General features: G+C 39.3%; 1 protein-coding gene across 3 annotated transcripts in view; it reads right to left on the bottom strand.

Moving 5' to 3' along the window:
- The window catches only part of LOC123513837 (hemicentin-1-like), a 429,869-nt gene that overhangs the window by 31,033 nt on the left and 377,030 nt on the right, over window positions 1-21,806 (bottom strand). For all 3 annotated transcript variants that reach the window (XM_045271232.1, XM_045271230.1, XM_045271231.1), the window contains 8 exons: window positions 20,993-21,138; window positions 12,917-13,061; window positions 12,262-12,392; window positions 11,922-12,081; window positions 10,722-11,033; window positions 8,367-8,482; window positions 7,666-7,846; window positions 7,100-7,291 (listed from right to left, as the gene is read on the bottom strand). In XM_045271232.1, the coding sequence (XP_045127167.1) occupies window positions 7,100-7,291; window positions 7,666-7,846; window positions 8,367-8,482; window positions 10,722-11,033; window positions 11,922-12,081; window positions 12,262-12,392; window positions 12,917-13,061; window positions 20,993-21,138 (1,383 nt within the window). The remainder of the gene's footprint in view (window positions 1-7,099; window positions 7,292-7,665; window positions 7,847-8,366; window positions 8,483-10,721; window positions 11,034-11,921; window positions 12,082-12,261; window positions 12,393-12,916; window positions 13,062-20,992; window positions 21,139-21,806) is intronic.

Here is a 21,806-nt window from a genome sequence, read left to right as displayed (position 1 = left end):
TAATGGTTTAAGTCATATCTATCTAATAGGTATCACTATACATTATTCAACAAAGCCATCTCTAACATCAAGCCCATACATCTAGGCGTGCAACAAGTAAGTATTCTTGGCCCTATACTATTCCTACTTTATATAAATGATATAAGCAATTTCCTACTTTCCTTAAACATCACAATTTGCTGATGACTCCACAATATACATGTAAGGCGACAACCCAACTGATCTCATTCACAAAGCTAACTCAGAACTTATGAAATTTTCTGAATGGTGTTTAGCGAATCGCCTTAATGTTAACACAGCCTAAACTCACTACATGTTTTTTACAAATATTATTACCAAATATCAACCATTATCCAGACTTAATATCTTAATTGATTCCATACTTTAAATTTGTAAAACAATATTCCTAGGTATTACTTTTGATAAAAATCTTACCCTTTCAGCACCACATATCAAATCTGTGTATTAAACTTTCCCGTTCAATTGCACTTCTAGTATGTGTCAAAAACTTTGTTCCAAGTTAAGTAATGGCAATATTGTGTTATGCCCTTAATTAGCTTATTATAACTCTACTTGGTCAACTACGTATCCTTGTCACCTCTATAATTTAAATATTTTCAATAACAAAATAATTAGAATAATAACCAACTGTGACTTCCTCACACATACACCACCACTTTTTAAGTCAATCAACATCTTTCAACTACCTGATGTGTCCAAACTTTTTTTTTGCCACTTGTATGTTCAGTCACTTAAATTACAACCATATACCTACAACACTACTGCATCACTATTCTACACGAAACAAGCACACCTTGAATGTTCCTTGACACAACTTAACCATGTATAGACCATCATTAATGTACAAAGGTCCTTCAATATGGAACTCGGTGCCACAAGATGATAAAAAATCTACTAGTACATCTACACTTAAAATAAACTGAAGAATTTGCTATTATCAAAGTACTGATTACACAAATTAATATTATATACTACTATCACTACACATGTTTGATTGGATTCCTAGGTATGCTTGTATACCTGCAACAATTAGTATTGTAATACCTTTACCTGTATCTGTTCTCTTATCACTATTGTAATTAATTTCATCACTACCTATTCTATCCATGATACAGTCATTATATATATTTTGCTTTTTTTGTTATTACAGTATATTCAGTATTATTAGTATTATTACTGTTATGCATTTTTAAACATTATTATTATTATTCTTTTTATATCATTATTATTCTTTTCTTTTCTTCTTCTTTTTCTTTTTCTTATTCTTATTATTATTATTATTATTATTATTATTATTATTATCAATATTAATAATATTATTATTGATATCATCTATTATCTATTATTATTATTATTATTATTGATATTATTATTATTATTATTATTATTATTATCATTATCATTATTATTATTTTCATTACTATTAATATTTCTGTTATCTCTCCCGTTGTTCTACCACTGCTACTGCTGCTGCTGCTGCTGCTGCTGCTACTACTACTACTACTACTACTACTACTACTACTACTACTACTACTACTACTACTACTACTACTACTACCTCAATATTATCACAATATGTACATTTTCATGTATGATGTACATGTATGAGTATGTACATTGTACATTTTTGTACAATACCCGCCCTACCAATAGTCACCTTTTCGTGTCTTACTATATATTAATCTTTATATTAAAATAACTTTTATTGTTTTTTATCTTTTAAGTACATGTCTAAAAAGCCTGGCTGACATATCGGCTGTATACCTGGTTTGGTTATATTTGTGTAAACAGTATCGGTAGACATAATAAAGCGTTTAAAGTGTTTAAAGTGTATAAAGTGACTGAAATAAACTAAGTGTACGTAAATAAAGTATAAAAATAATAATACGCTGAAACTGTTATCTATCATTAAATAAGGCAAAAAAAAAAAAAAAAAGAATACGCTGAAATTGTTATCTACCACATTTTTCAAGACAAGTTTCCTCCTATATCCTCTTCATATAAAGTTATGTCTGAATGTGTAATTGACTATGGATGTGTGTGTGTGTGTGTGTGTGTGTGTGTGTGTGTGTGTGTGTGTGTGTGTGTGTGTGTGTGTGTGTGTGTGTGTGTGTGTGTGTGTGTGTGTGTGTATGAGTGTGTGTGCGTGTTAGGTGTCGTAGTGGTTGCAAGACTGACCGGGGGCAAAGTAAAATACACAATGGCAATGAAAGACAAAGTGCATGCAAGTAATTAAATATTTTAGCTTCATTAGCCGTCCGCTCACGAGACAAAGGAGAGAGAGGTTGTTCGTTCATTGGATTAGCACCGCGTCTTCCCTCCTTCCCTCGCGGCGGCCTCGTCTCCCCTCTCCATGTCCATCCTCATTACATCACTCCGTGTTCCTCTTCCTGTCATTACTGCCTCGATCCCTTTCTTCTTCCTCTCTCTCTCTCTCTCTCTCTCTCTCTCTCTCTCTCTCTCTCTCTCTCTCTCTCTCTCTCTCTTCTTTCCTTTTATTAATTGTTTTTCTTCATCTCTTCTGTATATTTACGCACATTATTTTCACACTTCCCTCTCTTATTTCTTCTTCACTTATCTAATCTCATTAAATATCATCAATGTATCCTCATGTACCTTCTTGTAATCCTTTAAGCCTCTTTCCTCTCGTGTATCTTCACTTTTTCCTTTCTTATCCGCAAAGAATCTGTCTCTGTTCTTTTCAATGTTGTTCTTTGGTCATTTTCTCATCTTCTGCCATCCATATACCTTCATGTACTATCTTGTAATACTTTAAAACACTTCTTCTTTCCTGTCTCTCTTATTTCCCTTTCTCTCTCTCCCTTTTTCTTCCTTCTCCCTCCAGCTGTCCATCTCTGTCTTCTTCCAAGCTCTTACTCCTATTACATTTTTCTTATATTTCTTCTTTCTTTTCCTTTTCTTTCCTTTCTTCATCTCTTTTCCCTTTCTTTACCCTTTCTCTTCCTTTATATTATATATATATATATATATATATATATATATATATATATATATATATATATATATATATATATATATATATATATATATATTATTTATTTATTTGTTCTGTGCATTTCTTAATTTGTTTCATTTTTTTCCCAGTTCCTCTCCTCAAAGTGTATCTTTTTTTTCTCTATGTTCTTTTCACTTAACGATATCTTAATTTTTACCTTCCATTTCCTTTTCCTCTCCTTTTCCCAAGTTGTGCATCTCTCTACCTATCTATGGTGTCTCCAGATGTTCTTGTCTTATTTTGCTGCTGCCTCATCCTCCCAGAGGGACACAATCTTGCTCCCTCAACACCTACACTTTTAACAAGCATCGACCTTTTCTCTCATCCTCCCCAAGATGACTAACTTTTGGCCAGGTTTACCTCTTACACGTCCCAAAAAGCCTAATTGGAAACCTACATACTTCCTCCCTTCCTCCCTCCTCTCTCTCTCTCTCTCTCTCTCTCTCTCTCTCTCTCTCTCTCTCTCTCTCTCTCTCTCCATCTTTTTCTTTTGGTTTTAGTACTTACCACACTCCCAAACAAATTGATAATATACGCTACAATCTTTAACAAGCTCTAGTGGAAGTTTCTGGTGTTTTCAAGGAATGTTTACCAAAAAAGGCAGGATAGTTTCTTGTAATATTTTTTATTTATTTATTTTCATGTTATATTTTTGTGTTTTCGTGCTACCAGGGATGATTGAATAATGACGCTACATCAGCATGAGGAAAGAAAAAAAGTATGCATGAGAGTCAATTAAAGTGAAGTGATCTGAGACCTACTTATAGTTTGAATAATATTTTAAATCACCAATGAGCAAACATTCACAAAGACCCTGCTAGCATTACCTGAGCCCTTTCAAAGTGTTACTTATAGAAAAAACAAAGCGTTTCAAGCCAAAGCTTTGTTACCTCCCACATCTCCAACTCCTCCTTGAGTCCCTGCGTAGCGCCGTGACTGAAATATTTTGCGTACAATTTGAGGCTGACGTTTGCTCGTTTGTTTCCCCCCTTTCCTCTCCTTCGTCGCCACCTCCACCCAGCGGTACCGCTCGATTCAATTAGAGTCTTTAGGGAGGCTTGTTTCCTCTCGGGACGCGGAACGTCAAGGGAGCTACCGCCGGTCGAGGGCAGTCCGGACGTCAGTCGGTGGGTGGATGGGAGGGTCTGTCAGAGTACGTGTGTGTGTGTGTGTGTGTGTGTGTGTGTGTGTGTGTGTGTGTGTGTGTGTGTGTGTGTGTGTGTTGTTTTACAGTGGGATGCCTCGTTACTTTCTCTTAAAAAGATTATCTTTAAAGAGTACGGAAGTAATTAGACAAGGCATCTTTCTATTGATGAAGCAGAACCTTTGTTAAGTCATCGTTAGAATTATGAAGTCACTCCTGAAAATCTTTTCACTGAATATAAAAGTGAATAATTTAATTTATATGGTTATTTTTTATTTATATCTCTCAAACTTTCATTTAAATCATAAAGATTTTTTTTTTAAATTAAGTACCTTTTACAAAATGTGTGTTAAGAGCAGAAAGGTTAAGAAGCATAAAACATTTCAAATTGTGATCTCTAATATTTTTTTTACCTGTCTTAATACATTCTTAAGACAAACCTATATCTTTATCCGACAGTGTTTATAAGTGTTGTTGATATTTTTTCATTTTACTGTATACCGCTCAAAGCTGATAATTTATCACGTTTATTTATATATTTGAGGAATGGTTTTGTCGTGAAGTTGTAGACAATAAACCACTACTACTACTACTACTACTATTACTACTACTACGATTACTACTACTATTACCACCACAACCAGAAGATCCTCCATCCTGTACCGGTTCATGTTTGCGTGCGTATCTGTGCTCGTGTGTATGAGTTTCGACATGTTTTTTTCACACTAAACTCACGCTCTCATCCACCATCCACACTCTTCTAACAGATTACTCAATGGTGATTCCCTGGAGTGAGAGTGCAGATGACAACTCTCTCTGGCCTCTCACTCTCTCTTTCCCTCTCCACCCCCACCCCTAGCGTATGCACTATGCCCAGTATTGTAAATTTCCCGTGCAGACTATAAAAAAATGTGTTGTTTCTCTTACAGTTTGCAGGTGGAGGTTAGAATATGTGTCCGCTCTCATGCTGTTGCTGCTGTGGCTTGTGGTGTGTTGCGTGTAGGTACGAAGAGTGATGGGTTTTTGGTGTGTTACTCTATACGTTTGTAGATTGGCTATCGTGAGGTTAAGTTGTGTCTGGGTTAGAGAGGGAAAGTCTGAATTTTGTGTTGCGTTGTGTTGTGTTCTATTCTATTGTGTTATTTGGGGTTGTGTTCCATTTTTTGTGTTTGTAGGTGCTTAGTCTCAGTTTCATTAGTTGTGATATTAATTGTGTTCCGTTGTGTGTTTCTGCACTGTGGTGTCATTAAGACTGTGTTGCATGTGTTGCCTTATGGGTCTGTGATACTTTGAGAGAGAGAGAGAGAGAGGGGGGCCGCCGTGGTACAGTGGATCCGTGCGTGCTTTGGGATCCGAGGGGTCTCCAAGCGCACGGGTTCGAATCCTGTCTACGGTCTGAGTGTAGGTTGGGCTTCCTCACTCGGGGCAACGGTTTCCTAGCGGGTGGGCTTTGAAATAGGAGGTACCCTTAATAAGTATCCCCTTTAACCCATAAATTCCCGTGAAAAGCCCACATGGTATAAAAAGAGAGAGAGAGAGAGAGAGAGAGAGACTTTCACTCCTCACTAAGCTCCCTATTTTTGTTATTCTCCTCCCTTGCTAATCATTCTCTCTCTCTCTCTCAACATTTTTATCAGAAAGTTAATTTTTCTAAACGTCTTCCTTCCTCTCTTAACGCATTTATATCCGGCTTCAGAGATTTCATTACCCTCACCTCACCACAACATTGACTTTATTTGTTTTGTCCAATATTATAGGTCTCTTTCTTCCTCTCGTCAATTTTTTTAGTTTCTTGTGGTTTCTTACTTTCCATTTCTCTCTTTTCTGCATTTCACATGCGTCTAGCTTTACGTCATCCGTTTCTGTCATCCTCTTCCTTCTCCTCTTCCTCCTTCTGAGCCTTCTTCAACACCTTTCCTTCATGTTCAAATTTCTCACGCCCTGGATCACCCTCTCGTCCATCATTCGTCCCTTTCTTAAGCACACCATACTTCCCTATACTGCCCTACACATTTCCTGCCTTGCACACACACCGACACCTGCCACCTCTTCTCCTGTACCTTCCCCAGTGGTGTGGCATTCATCAAGTCTGTCTTCTTGCCTGTCTCTTGCTTAGCCTGCGTCTCTCTTTCTTTGGTTGGTCACTGTGTTCATGTTCTTTGTAAATATTCCGTCTTATTATCATAAATATTTCGTCTTATTATCATTATTATCATTATCACTTACTATTATCTTATTATTATTATTATTATTATTATTATTATTATTATTATTATTTGTATTATTATTATCATTATTATTACTGTTATTATTATTACTATTGTCATTACTATCATCATTTTTATCATTTAGTATTTCTTGAGGGTTATTTTGGCATGTAATATTATTTTTTTCCATTTATATCATATATATAATTTGTGTGTGTGTGTGTGTGTGTGTGTGTGTGTGTGTGTGTGTGTGTGTGTGTGTGTGTGTGTGTGTGTGTGTGTGTGCTAAATTATTTCTCCATACATTTTTTTTCTATCTGTATTTGTTTAGCAATTTCTCTCTCTCTCTCTCTCTCTCTCTCTCTCTCTCTCTCTCTCTCTCTCTCTCTCTCTCTCGTAATAATTCAGGCCACGTTCATATCCTCTCTCTTTCTATTCACAACTTCCTGATGATGAACAGTGAATAAAGACCCAAGTAAATTAATATTCCACACCCTTCCTTCCTCCAGCACCACCCTCACAGTTCTTCCCTCACCTATACTCATACTATTCACCCTCAAAATCAACACTCCTCCCCTTGTATTACCTGCACCACCCTGATATCACCAACTCACTCCCTATCGCTTAGTCTCGATCACCAGCCTTTTACTATTCACAATGCACGGAGATCATCATAACCTTTCCATAATACAGTAAGGGATGCTCACTCACCCACAGCTGTCGGCACCACGTCCGGGTTTGTTTCATCAGAAGGAACCTTAACTTCGTGCTTCTTCCTCTCGCCTGCCGCTACCGTCCTCCTCCGTCGCAGGTGTCGAATCCACGCCCCGGCCACCACGATCAACAGTAGCAACAGCAGCCCGCCCAGCACCTTGCCTACCGATGTTCCGCCGCCTCTCGAGTCTGTGAGGCAAGCATAAGGAATTTTAAAATATTTCAGTTCGATTCTTTTGTTTTGTTTTGTCTTGTTTTTGGTTGTTGGAGGAGGAAAATATACTTGTAAAATATGTCTAGTCCACTTTCTTACCCTGCTGCAGCGGTGTTTTCATGTACATTTATAAGTAACGAGTTTTGCTGCGGAAAGGAAGGAGGTCTTATATTTGTGTGTGAGTTGTGAGTCCCAGCCTGGTGCGGTAAGAGCGTGAGAGTGTTGCTTTAAGAATTTTAACTCCTTGTATCGACTGACTGCAAGGAAGACGACACAACTAACATTTCTTTTTTAGGTGTCACTTCCTTAAGAATTTAAACCTTAGAACACCTAAAGATCAGACACTCACCTGACGGCGTCCTGGAGGTCCGGGAGGTGTAGGCGGACACGACCACTGGTTGGGAGGTGACGGGGCCATGAGTCACATACACTTTGATCTGGTAGCTGGTGCCCGCGTCCAGGCTACTCACGTTGAAGTTTGGACGCTCCGAGGTGACGTTGGCGAAAAGCGTCCTGTTCTCGAAGTACACCTGAGAGAGGGAGGACAACGCCACGCCTGGATCAGCGCCGCGAAAACAAGTAAGGAACTGACACGTCATCGAGTGCGCTGTTATTCAACTGTATAAAGCAAGATGATATTTCACTCAGTTAGCTACAGTGCGCTCCTGAAGCGTGGGGAAACTTCATCGCCAACAGTGTGCGTACAGACTGGGAATCTGTGACCAGGTGAAGGAACTGAAGGCTACAACACGGTGGTTTCCCACCACCATATCAGGTAATGCAGGTGACGGTGACTACTATCTAGGTAAGATATTTCTAACCCTTTTCCTGCTATTGTGGACTTTTCCCATAATCACTGACAACTCTGAGACATCTTTTCGTGTTCTACATCCACCTTTAAATATTTGCTAAAAGTGGCAAAATCTATTTCTTATAACATTATTTTTTGTAGATGATTATCGAGATTCCACTCATCGCGCTGTATATTGTAGCATTGCACAGTGAAAAGGTTAACAATGACGGTGTGGCAGCGCCGCCCGCGTCACTTACCTCAGCCCTGTAGTGGGTGGTGCCCACGGCGTCCACGTCGGGACGCTGGCAGGTGAGGCTGAGGGAGGAGGCGGTGATGTTGGCGAGGCGGCATGACGACAGCGGCAGTGGTGTCTCTGTGGTAAAGAGGATTTCATACTTAACATCTTCAAATTATAGTCAATCTTTAACACTTGAATCCATACATTAGCAATCAGTACATTGAAAATCCCTGCCCCTTAACTTGTAGTTTTTAGTTCTTGTTTTCCTCTTTTGAATTTCAACTACAATTTTCCTTTCTTCCTTTTACTTTTCATTTTAACATTACAAGCATTCTTACGCAATTTTAGAAATCAATATGCAATCTTACTAATCAGTGTCATATGACCTTAGCGGTTGAGGTGACACATATAACATATTTCCAATTATTTTACTTTAACTAATATATATATATATATATATATATATATATATATATATATATATATATATATATATATATATATATATATATATATATATATTATCTAGCTAAGCTTTCATGCTAGTCTCATGAATATTCATAGGTATACATTTTCCAATTTGTACGTCCGAAAGAAAATAAAAGCTACAATTGTTTGTCCACCTGTAAATTCTATACAAGCTTCTGCCCATACATTTATTTCCCAGAACAAATGTCACAGGATAAATCCACGACTAGTGTGTGCGTTTCCAGAACAGCGTTACCAGACCAGAGGCCCAGCGCGGCGAGACACGCTCGGCTGGCAACACTGTCATCCGTGGCCAATTAGTGGTCGTTACAGAAAAAAAAAGATAAATAAAAGAGAAAAAAATCTACGGTCACGGCAAATCGTGGGCGGCGTGTTCGATCCGCCTGATAATTCATCAATAAAATGAATTATTTGGACGGACGCCGACCCTCAACGGACGCTTTGGGCGGGAAAAAAATCATAAAAAATTAGATTCCACAATTTTTGTTATTAAATTCTCGCTAACCGTACGGCTTAATTTTGGTGAAACATCGAGAAAATAAAGTTATAAATAGAGACAGGACAAGCACGGGCAATTTTGGGTGAGCGCAGCTGAGCAATGAGGCCCCACGCCCGCCCTGGCCTGGCCAATTTGCACAGCCCACAACACTCTATTCTGCCAAATTCCAAAACGATTAAAACAAACAACAAAACAAATAGTAAGATTACCGGTTGAGTTTGTTACCGTAATTGGTTAAGAGAAACTAGACTCGTCTGTTCCACTGAAACCAAACCTTCCAAACTTTGGCTCCAGAGAAATTCGTACAACGAAGAATGATCGAACAAATAATGGATCGAAAAATTTTGGTAATTTGACTTTAGTTTGTCATCGTCGTTGTCTTCGTCATCGTCATTGTTAAGAAATTCATAATTCATTTGGAAGCCATGCTAAAACTTTATTTTCAATTTTGATCTGTAGAACACGAAGGATACGAACAACAATGAATTTCCCGGACAGCATTAAGCTAAGACGTCATAATTACTGCCTTGACTTGCATGGCACGATAAGCGGTTCTCGAAGGAAGAGCCAGCGTCTCTTCCCTTGGAATTGTCTTCCCAAAATCTTTCGTATTCCGCCAGTTATATTACTTGCTATTTTCTAACATCATCTTCATTATTATTAGTCTTTTCAACTTAAGAACTTGACGTTTTAGCAACAATGAGTGCAAAGGACTACTAGGCTAATGTCTAACTGTGACTCCATATTTTTTCCTCATCCACAGCAAGGCAACTAATCTAAACCAACCTAACGTAACCTATCTTGATACCAGCCCATTTCTTCCTCCATATACTGAACTAACTTACTAATAACTTTATTTAACTTTAGACTGTTTCTTTCCCACGCACTAAAATACCTCTAACTTAACTTCCAAACCATGTGGTTCTCCTTCCACACAATCGAAAAAAAATTCCTACGCATTGTAAGTCTAGTAACATAACTCATTAAACTGTGTATTTCTTCCAGCCAACTGAAAATAAAGCTAACCTAAATAAACCTACGTGCAAAACAATGCATCTTCTCTCTCTGCTAAAAAAAAAGAGAATAAAATAACTATTTAACTTGCTAAATTCTGCGCATCTTTCTCACTTATAAAACGAAATTGTTATATTACATTTATCTTCCCAGTCAACTCGAAATATTACTAATATAGCTTATTTTACTAAAATCCAGTGCTAACTTAATAATCTCAGTAAATTATATCTTCTTTTAGAATTAATTTGCTTATGATGTGTTTTTCTCTACCAGCAGCAAAAAAAAAAAAAATAAATAAAATAAATAAGTAAATATATAAATAAATAAATAAATGAATGAATAAACATACTAAAAGATAAAGTTTCAACTCACGGGCAACTTTGACGGAGAAGCCACAGGGTGTAGTCTGCTTGCCCATCTCGTTGACAGCCCAGCAGGTGAGCGTGCGATCCTCCCTGCTTTGCGTTGGCTCCACCGTCAGTTGTGCCCAAACCCGCGGCTCCTCGTCATCTTCATCGTCGTCTTCCTCCTCCCCGGTGATCACAGTACTCAGGACGTCGTTGCTACTGTTCCACTGCCACTGTATCGCCTTGACCGGGGGGTAGGAGGACACCGAGCACGTCACGTTGATGGGTTTGTCGTAGATGAAGTAAGTGGTGGGAGAGGTGCGGCATACTGGCTTGTCTGATGAAGGATGGACAAGAGTCTATTTAGAATCGCTATGCTCTCTCTCTCTCTCTCTCTCTCTCTCTCTCTCTCTCTCTCTCTCTCTCTCTCTCTCTCTCTCTCTCTCTCTCTCTCTCTCTCTCCAAGACTATTTTCCAATAATAATTATAAGTAAACGGGTTCTCAAGAGCGTTTCTTCTGTTCATAATGAAGAAATCTTCTTAATCTTAAGATCACACTTAAAAAGCGTAAAATTAGTCTTGAGAGTACAGTAGTAAAGGTGATGCAAATGTGCTTCAAAAGATTAGGCGTGACACTACGATACATTACTCCACAACGAAACTTGGCCTAACCAACCTTACTGACACTCATAGCGGGTGAATCTAATATTTACAAAGCTACATCTTTTTTTATTCTCTCTCTCTCTCTCTCTCTCTCTCTCTCTCTCTCTCTCTCTCTCTCTCTCTCTCTCTCTCTCTCTCTCTCTCTCTCTCCGTTTTCTCGCCACTGACAATTTCTAGTGTTACCAAATCGGCTTCACTTCAAACAGATTAAAAGTCGAGTGCAAATGCATACACTTTTTACTTAACTTTTACTCGAGGGGGTGAAGAAAAAAGGTGACAAAGTGAAACATGTCACTGATGTGTATTGACAGCACCGACCAAAACAAACTAGAACAAGTAAGAGAGAGAGAGAGAGAGAGAGAGAGAGAGAGAGAGAGAGAGAGAGAGAGAGAGAGAGAGAGAGAGAGAGAGAGAGAGAGAGAGAGAGAGAGAGAGAGATGAGGTGGCATTTCGACGAACAGACAAACAAGTGTGTGTGTGTGTGTGTGTGTGTGTGTGTGTGTGTGTGTGTGTGTGTGTGTGTGTGTGTGTGAATCAGAACCCTCTCGCAGCTGGCACTCACACTTGATCCTAAGGGTGACGGGGCTGCTGGTGGCGGAGCTGAGGGGGTTGATGGCGGAGCATGTGTAGCGGCCCACCTGCTGCCGCCCCACGCCTTGCAGCACCAAAGAGTTCCCAGACAGGATGATGCCGCCACTCACGTTCTGCACCAGCGGCGTGCCCTTCAGGGAGATACAACGGAGAGAATGAGTCAACGTCTATCTGAATTCTACTACTCTATTTCGTAACTGCTAATGACACCAGTAATTTGAGTTTTTAGCATTCCGAGTCCAGAACTATCAAAAAAGGTGTTATCACTAGAAGATCAGTAATACGACATGGTAATGAAAAGGTATGCTTACTTTGTGGTACCAGGTGATGGATGTGGCAGGAGGGTTGGCGGCCACGGAGCAGGTGAAGTACACATCATCACCCTCCTTTAGCAGCTCTGGACGCAGGGAACGACCAAGGGAAGCGTTAACTGTTGGGGGATCTGCCGGGCGGGGGAAGAGATGCGTATTAATAAGTGAAATGAGAAATATTGGATGAAACAGGAAAATTATGAAAACAAAGTAAATTAGGAGGGAATAGGAAAAAAATTATTGACGTTTTCACTGTGAAAAAGAGGCTGACAGAAAAATAGACAGGATGACAGGCAGAGAGATAAACACTCACTCACTCACTCACTCACACACACACACACACACACACACACACACACACACACACACACACAGAGAGAGAGAGAGAGAGAGAGAGAGAGAGAGAGAGAGAGAGAGAGAGAGAGAGAGAGAGAGAGAGAGAGAGAGAGAGAGAGAGAGAGAGAGAGAGAGAGAGAGAGAGAGAGAGAGAGAGAGAAGACCTAACAGATATGAAAAAAAAAATAAAAAAGGACAATCTGATAAATCTATTGTAAACTAATATAATAAAAATAAAACTATCAACTTCTAGCTAACAAATAAAAAAGGGCAAACTAATTCATCACTTTCAGCAGAGGTGCAATAAATATATACTCACAGTGGACAATGAGTGAAGTTGAGTTGGCAAGGGGCTGGTCTGGCGCCGCGGGGTTGGTGGCCGAGCAGGTGACCGTGGTGTTGTGGTCCTCGCGGGTCAGGTTGGTGATAAGGGTGGAGCTCGTCATCTTGCCGTATACCATGTTCTGCGTGGGTGGATGAGGAGGTGTGGTGATGACGTGGGGCAGTAGAAGAAAGAAATATGATTGTAAGTGCTTTGGTATGTGAGATAATATAAGGAGAGGCGAGACAAGATTAGGTGAGGTGAGATGAGGTGAGGTGAGGTAAAATAGGTAAGATAAAATCAGTTTAAAAAAAAATAAAGTAAAACAAGGCAAGAAAAGTTAAGGTAAAGTAAGGAAGGCATGGTATGGTCAGGTGATATAATGTAAAACAAGGCATAATAAGAGAAGGTAAAGTAAGGTACAACAAGTAAAACAGTGCAGCATTAGACAAGGTAATTCGAGATAAGGTCTAGTATGTGTGTCTAGAAGCATGGGGAAGAAAAAAAGATAAATCATACCAGTCCAAAAATGCTTAATAAATGTAAAAAAATAAAAAAAATAGTAAAAAAAGATAATCTGAAGCTACATATATAAGTGAAAGTAGAAAGTTAAAGAACACATAAGCACTACAGCAGCCAAATTAAGTGAACACCAATCAATCTAAGTAACCAAAGTGAGTTTATTAAAAAATCAAATTAGATGAAAGTCTATCAATACAAACATATGAATATCAAGTTAATGTCAAAGTGAAATCCAAGAAAAAAAAACATAATGAAGGTAAACAAGACTGAAAAATAGCAAAGATCAATTCTTACGTTAACTAACGCCTCAAAACATATTTCATTTCCACCACACTGGCGAAAAAGGGAAAGGCCGTAGGAAAAGACAAGAGACAAGAAATACAGAAAAAAACATGAAAAAAGATTGATGAAAAAAGGCAAGCAAAAAGGAAAAGAAAAATAAAAAAAAGCTTGATTTGAAAGAAAATAAGAAAATGACTTGAAAAACACACACACACACACACACACACACACACACGGTAAAAAAAAAAAAAAAACTCCCATCCGCCATGGTAAGCTATTCATAAAACACACAGGCACTTAATGTAGCCTGGGAACAATAAGTACACATTATACGAATTTCTACAACACCGTAACAAACATTTTTTTCTTATACCAACGAGCAAAAATTTACATGTTTTATGCCACGCGAACGTTGCGAGGCACGCTGAAAACAAAACAAAACAAAGCATGAACTCTTGTGAACTCTGTGAACTGAGTGGTGGTGGTGGTGGTGGTTAGTTTTTGGTGGAGGTGGAGGTGGAGGTGGAGATGGTACTGGTAGTAATGACTGTGGAGGTGGAGGTGGAGGTGGTGGTGGTGGTAATGGCTGAGGAGGTGGAGGTGGTGGTGGTGGTAATGACTGTGGAGGTGGAGGTGGAGGTGGTGGTGGTGGTAATGGCTGAGGAGGTGGAGGTGGTGGTGGTGGTAATGACTGTGGAGATGGAGGTGGAGGTGGTGGTGGTGGTGGTGGTAATGGCTGTGGAGGTGGAGGTGGAGGTGGTGGTGGTGGTAATGACTGTGGATATGGAGGTGGAGGTGGTGGTGGTGGTGGTGGTAATGACTGTGGCTGTGGAGGTGGAGGTGGTGGTGGTGGTGGTGGTAATGGCTGTGGAGGTGGAGGTGGAGGTGGTGGTGGTGGTGGTAATGGCTGTGGAGGTGGAGGTGGTGGTGGTGGTAATGGCTGTGGAGGTGGAGGTGGAGGTGGTGGTGGTGGTAATGGCTGTGGAGGTGGAGGTGGAGGTGGTGGTGGTGGTAATGGCTGTGGAGGTGGAGGTGGAGGTGGTGGTGGTGGTAATGGCTGTGGAGGTGGAGGTGGTGGTGGTGGTGGTGGTAATGGCTGTGGAGGTGGAGGTGGTGGTGGTGGTGGTGGTAATGGCTGTGGAGGTGGAGGTGGAGGTGGTGGTGATGGTAATGGCTGTGGCCGTGGTGGTGACGGAAACAATAATGAAAATAAAATAAAAAAAAATGTAAAGTGATTGACCTAAGGCACCCTAACAATAAAGCCACATGACAGGCTGATAATTACAGAGAGAGAGAGAGAGAGAGAGAGAGAGAGAGAGAGAGAGAGAGAGAGAGAGAGAGAGAGAGAGAGAGAGAGAGAGAGAGAGAAGAAAGCCTTGAAGATGAGGAAGAGGAAGTAGATCAATAAGACCAGAGAGAAAATGAGGAGAGGGAGAAAATGAGAAGAGGGAACGGGAGCAAAGGACGTAGGGGAAAGCAAATCACACAACCAGAACACAAAGGAACACAAAGATGAAACGGAAAACCGGCAGAACACACATCTTGGGCCCTACGAGGTTGTTCAACATAAGCTGTGTTATCTAATCTACGGGTGTGAGACACTAAAGGTGAACAGAAAAAGAAAGACAGGAAAAAAAATAAAACAAGAATAAAGAAGGGTTTGCCAAAGCCAAAATTTAAAGAAGAAAAGCAAGAAAAAAAAAATCACAGCAAGAGTAAAATCGAATAAAATTTAACAATGTTTTCGGGAAAATATTGAATCAAAGGAAAAGTAAGCTTAAATCTAATCAAGTTTCAAGAAAGAAGATCTGGAAGATATTGAATCAAGGGAGGAGTAAAGCTAAAACGGATTTCTTTGGAGATTTTCCTCCTTCCATTAACATTAAAGAATGAAAATATATAGGTAATGATAATGATGTTTTACGAAAGGAAAAAGAACAAGAAAAATCAAACATGAAGAAGAATATAAGTAAGAATAACCTGGAAAAGAGACGAAAGGAAGAATAAAGCTAAAAATATTAAAGGTTAACGGAGTAGGATGAAAAAGGAAAACTGAGTAAAACACGACTTTTAAAGGCAAAAATAACAAAGGTGTAATCATGAGTAGATCCACATGTGATTCTGCACCGCACTGCTCTCCCGGGCCTTAATCAGAGAAACAGTCATTTGTTACACTTTGCACCTAATTACTGAGCGAACGACCTGAATGCATCAACGGTACGACCAACAACAACAGTTACAATAGCGACAACAGTTGCAGCATCACAAATAGCCGAACAGCTACGCCAAGAGTAAGATCAAGAGTAACACTACCACCAACAGCATCGATACGAGTAAGAACAGAACTAGTAAGAGCAGAAGGGAAATGAACAGTACACTAAGGAACACAAAGGAAGGTTATACAGGTGATGTAATGTTCTGCAAATCGGAATGGGAGAACATGCGCAGTGTATTTTAAGGTAAGTAATGGACTATAGTAATGCGAAGGCTCCTCCCAATTTACTACTATTACTACTACTGTTTCTATTACTTCTATTTACTACTATCAACGCCACTAGATAACCCCAATGTCACGTACATATAGAAAAAAAGAATAATAATAAAAAACACAGAAAAATATAGTCAATATAAAAACGTATAGAAGATAGGCTCAGTATACAGAAGTTAATGAAAAAAATACATAAATAACACAATAGCATAAATAAAAAAAACGGGAAGAACACACACACACACACACACACGTACTTACATAAATAAAAAAAACACACACACACACACACACACACACGAACATACAAGCAAGAATAAGAGCGCCGATGTATCTAATTCCTGTGGCAAGTCCTTTTAAAGCTTCTTCTTAATGCTGCTTTATGGGAAGCCATTGAGCAGTTCTGAGCCTCACAAAAAGGGGGATTTAAATGCCTTGCCTCCCAGTCCCCTTCCTTCTGAACACCTCTGGGCACAATCATATTCTCTCTCTCTCTCTCTCTCTCTCTCTCTCTCTTACATCTCACTCCTTGACTACCCCTACCTCCTCCAGTTACTCTTATCCTCGTCATCCTCCTCCTCCTCTTCCACCTCCTAGTCTTCATTCTCCTCCTCCTCGTCCACCTCCTCCTCCTCCTCCTCCTCTTTCTTCTTCTCTTCCTCCTACTACTTCTTCAATATAACCTTCGAAAAAGCTCTGTCAAAAATTCCTTAACTCTCTCTCTCTCTCTCTCTCTCTCTCTCTTATTAAGCATCCCATAAAAAAGTTGCGGGCAGAGTAAGTAAGAAGGAAGCCGTACCTTTCTCCATTCTTTCATAAGTGTGCCTTTCTCTCTGCCTTCTCCTCCATGGAAATCAAAGAAGGCTTAGTTAAGATTCCAGTCTCCTCTAATAAATTTTTTTTTTGTATTTGATTTATCGCTCTTTCTTTTGCTGCATGGTTTTTTAAAATAATTTTCTTCTCTCCCCTTGTGTGTGTGTGTGTGTGTGTGTGTGTGTGTGTGTGTGTGTGTGTGTGTGTGTATATATATATATATATATATATATATATATATATATATATATATATATATATATATATATATATATATATATATATACACACACACACACACACACACACACACACACATTTTCACTTTTTTCTTAAAGCGATAGCGTTGTACGTTCCTATTCGTCCGCTACCCTTGTTCAATTAATTCTCTCTCTCTCTCTCTCTGTGTGTGTGTGTGTGTGTGTGTGTGTGTGTGTGTGTGTGTGTGTGTGTGTGTGTGTGTGTGTGCCTTTTGCACAACAAAGAACGAAGATCTGTGGATAGAAGTGAAAAGAACGTAGGGATGTACGAACGATCCGTCGAACGAAATAACAAACAAAGAAGTGAACAAAGAAACTAAGATAATAAGGAAGGACAAAAAGAAAGAAAGCGAGATGATGGAAGCGGATGTAAGGGAGGAAATGAAGGAAAGAGGTCAGAACAGGAAGAGAAAAAAGAGGTTAACAATGTTATTGGACAGAGGAAGGATCATGGAGGGAGAGAAAATAAAAATGTAAGGAAGAGGAAGGCGAGAAATAAGAAGAAAAAGGAAGGACGGATGGAAGGAAGGAAGGAGTAGCGGTAATATCATTCTCACTTGGTTGATAATACTTGTTTAGGGTTATTCCGGGGAGAACAGAGTGCATCATAATTTTTTTTCCTTGCAATGTCTTTATGACAGGAAAACAATGCCATTTCTGATGATCTGTTCTATCACAAATTTAAGAAGACATGAAAAAAAATAATAGAAGCTACAATGAAACGTTAGTTCTATACGCGACTGTCCCTGCAATAAATATACTCACCTTGTTCACTCATCTCCCTCATCCATGAATTTATATACTTGTTATCTTTAAGCCTCAATACTGACTCATCACTAAACATTTCATTACTGAGTCTGTTTCATTAATCTAAAACACTATTTAAGGATCAAATCATAACCATTTCTTTTCTAAAGTTAACATTAAACTTAAACATATTATTTTTTGTATTTTCTTGATGACTGACACCTGAATAGTTTGTTTGTCACCCTTATTATATTCGTTGTACCTCAATCAAAGCACTGGAAGAACAACTCGAGCCACGCAGCACTGTCACCATAATTGTCCATCTCAGCGTCCCGTCTGTATTGGGCACACAAATTCTGCCGGGCTTTCTAACAATGTGATATATCACGCAACATCCTTACTTGTATAGTGCGGGTTTTACTTATCAATATTTTAATGCATGCAATGTTTCTTAGAACAACACACGCATATATATTAAAAATATAAAATCATATAGTAAATAAATGAATAAATGTTGCAGTCTCACTCTCTCTCTCTCTCTCTCTCTAACCATTATTTTCGTAATATCATATTTTTCTCGTTTTCATCTTTTTCTCCCCTCTATCTCTTTATAACCCCTCTTTCCATTCCCTCACCCACCCCTCTCCCATTCTTTCTCCCCCCATCGCTTCATGAGAGGGAGGAGGAAAAGGAGAGGAGGCTGAAACATGGGACGGGAGAACACTGGAAATTACCCTAAACTTTGATTAAATGATGCTAAAAATTGAGCATCCTTCATGTATGCACGGATGCATTCCATGTATAACCAATGTAGGGAAAAAATATTAAATGTTTTTCTCAGCTGCTTACAATTTTTCCTTCAAAACTGAAAGAGGAAAAGAAAAATCGTCTTTTATATAAAAGATGCTAGGAGGAGATGGAAGCTCCCTCAAAGACAGCCATTTACTGCATTTTTCCTCCTAACTCTTTACCTACACAACATTTCGTCTCCAACACTATAAATTCGCAATGAAAAATAAGTATATCACTATAATCATCTTTTATAAACGCATGTCAGTTAGAAAAAACCTAACATTTAATAAACAATTTCTTATGCTAGACAATAATTACTCGCTAAAATCAAAATCATAATAAAAAAAGAGAGCAAGTACAACAGTTACTTCTATACGCGTTCTTTTTTATATATAAATTAAACTTTTCTCACAGCTATCAGTATTGCGACCGTCCATTTTCCTCTCTCACTCAATACAGCACGTTACTATATACCTTCTCCCCGTCAGCGTTTGCATACTGGCTTTGGGATTTGATGTTGACGGGGAAAGGGAGGAACGAGCAGCTGTGAGTGGTGTGCGGTGCGTGCGGTGCGTGGCGGTGAAAGGAGCAGCTGTGGTGTGTGTTAGTGAGGAAGGAGCATTAAGCGTTGTGCGGTGAAGGTACACAAAGAAAAAGAAAAAAAAAATCGGTTAATCTCACCTTGACTCTTTCGCATTTTATTTCTGCCTTGATCACTGCACAATCTCTCTCTCTCTCTCTCTCTCTCTCTCTCTCTCTCTCTGCATTTCTCTCTGCCTCTTGAATTATCTTCTGTTGACAATGCAAATGCCTCCTCCTCCTCCTCCTCCTCCTTCTCCTCCTCCTCCTCCTCCTCTTCCTCGTCATCTTCATCCTTATCCTCTTACTCTTACTCCTCCTCCAGCAACGTTTCACATCCATCCATTCCCACAGTTTCCCACAATTTCCGCTCCGTTACAGATGCAGCCTCCATCTCCTCATGTATTAGCCCAAGTCTCTGAGCGGCTTGACCGACACTCGCCTTCATCGCTGCTGTTAGTCAAGATCCTTGAGGTAAACAAGATCCTCAGGTCTAATCAGGATATAATTGTTATGGGTTCAAACTCTGTGGATTTGAAGAGGGAATAGGAGGTGCCTGGCTATAAAATGAGGCAGTGAATGTGTGGATATTCAAAGCAAAATCTTCAGGCCTAGTTAAGATAGAATGGTATATTAAATTGGTTCTAATCTCGTAGATTTGAAGAAGGAATGGGAAGTATTAAGTTGTAAAAAAAACATGATGAATGATTTGAATATTTTAAACCAGATCCTCAACAGTCAAGATAAAATGTGATGAGTAGGTTCAATATTACTAGATATCAAAAGGATACAGGATATACTTGGTTCTAGAATTATATGTGACTGGAGTATGCTCACTTATCAGATGTAAAGTCAACAGCTGGCTTCAACGGAAAATACGCAGTGTGTAGTGACAGGAATAGACTCTTTTTATGTAAGAAATGAGGACATGGGTAAGAAAAACGAAGAAAAGAAAGCCGACTCAGTCGCCATTCTTGGTAATGATGTTGTTAGTGCTGAGTTAATATGAAGTTTTACAAGAAAATCATATAAATTTAAAGACAAAACATTATAAATGAATATCGAAATTAATGAATTGAATTTATTGCTACGATTTTTTCCACATCTTTTACTACCTATTCTACCACTTTCCTGATTCATGACCACCTCGAAAATCTCACGTGATGTTCACAAGTAAATAAAAATAAAAACAAGCTGCTTCCTTCTACAGAGTGATTCTACAGCAAACAGAAAGGAAACCATGTAGGCCATCGTCTCCCTTACATACCAAGTCAACCACATCATTGCATTACTTCCACAGACCCACAAACTTGCCTTCCCCTTCCCTTCCCTTCCCTTCCCTCCCTTCCCTTTCCTTTCCCTCACAAACCCTATTGGCCAGCTTTGCCTTTCCTTTCCAGTCCAAGAAAGTGCCACATCTAGTTCTTGCTCATCTTTCAGTTCCCTTCCTAGAAAACAATATATTACCTTCCTTTCCTTTCTTAGAATGTTTTATTGTCACACTAAACCCGTATTTCATGTACGCCTTCCTTTGCCATCTCCATCACACCCTCCTTTCCCCTTCCTTCCGTCACTTCTCGTTCTACTCACTTCCTTCTGTGCTGAGCGGGTCACTCCTCGTACTGTCCAGGTGAGGTTGGCAGAGGGACGCGATCCGGTGGAGGTGCACAGTAGTCTCATCTTCTCCCCTTCCCTCGCCGGACCGGGGTTGATCACTATGACACTAGTTGGCAACACTGTAGGAAGATGATAGAGTATGCTTGAATGAGGTGTGTTGCAACAGAGAGAGAGAGAGAGAGAGAGAGAGAGAGAGAGAGAGAGAGAGAGAGAGAGAGAGAGAGAGAGAGAGAGAGAGAGAGAGAGAGATTCGTGGTGAAAACAGAAAGGGCAAATAGGAGGAAAAGACGAATTGCAAACGGACAGAAATACCAGAAGGAAGGCGATAATAATGGAATGACAGAGAAGCAAATAAGAAAGAAAGGAAAGGACGAAAGAAAACCGAAAACAAAGAAGGAAGAAGAAAAATCTATGAAATCTATGAAAAAGAAAAGAAATGGAAAGAAAAGATGGAAATGAGAAATACAGCAAGGAAAGAACGACATTAATAAGAAAACGTGAGAGTAGAACGGAAAGCAAGGAATGATGCAAGGGAAGGAAAGGGTGAGAAAGAAAGAGGTCAGAACAAGGAGAAAGCAGGAGAGAAAAGAGGTTAACAAGATTATTGGAGAGAGAGAGAGAGAGAGAGAGAGAGAGAGAGAGAGAGAGAGAGAGAGAGAGAGAGAGAGAGAGATTATGGGGAAAGGAAAAAAGTGGAAGAGGAGATAAAAGGATGAGAGAAAGAGAAAGAAGAAGGAAGGAAAGAAAGAAGATAAGGTGATAGTTAGATGATAATACATTTCTAAGA

This window comes from Portunus trituberculatus, chromosome 37 (assembly GCF_017591435.1).
Source record: "Portunus trituberculatus isolate SZX2019 chromosome 37, ASM1759143v1, whole genome shotgun sequence".
In the NCBI taxonomy this organism is placed as follows: Eukaryota; Metazoa; Arthropoda; class Malacostraca; order Decapoda; family Portunidae; genus Portunus; species Portunus trituberculatus.
The sequence above is the reverse complement of the archived record's forward strand: the minus strand, read 5'-3'. Positions and strand labels throughout refer to the sequence as shown.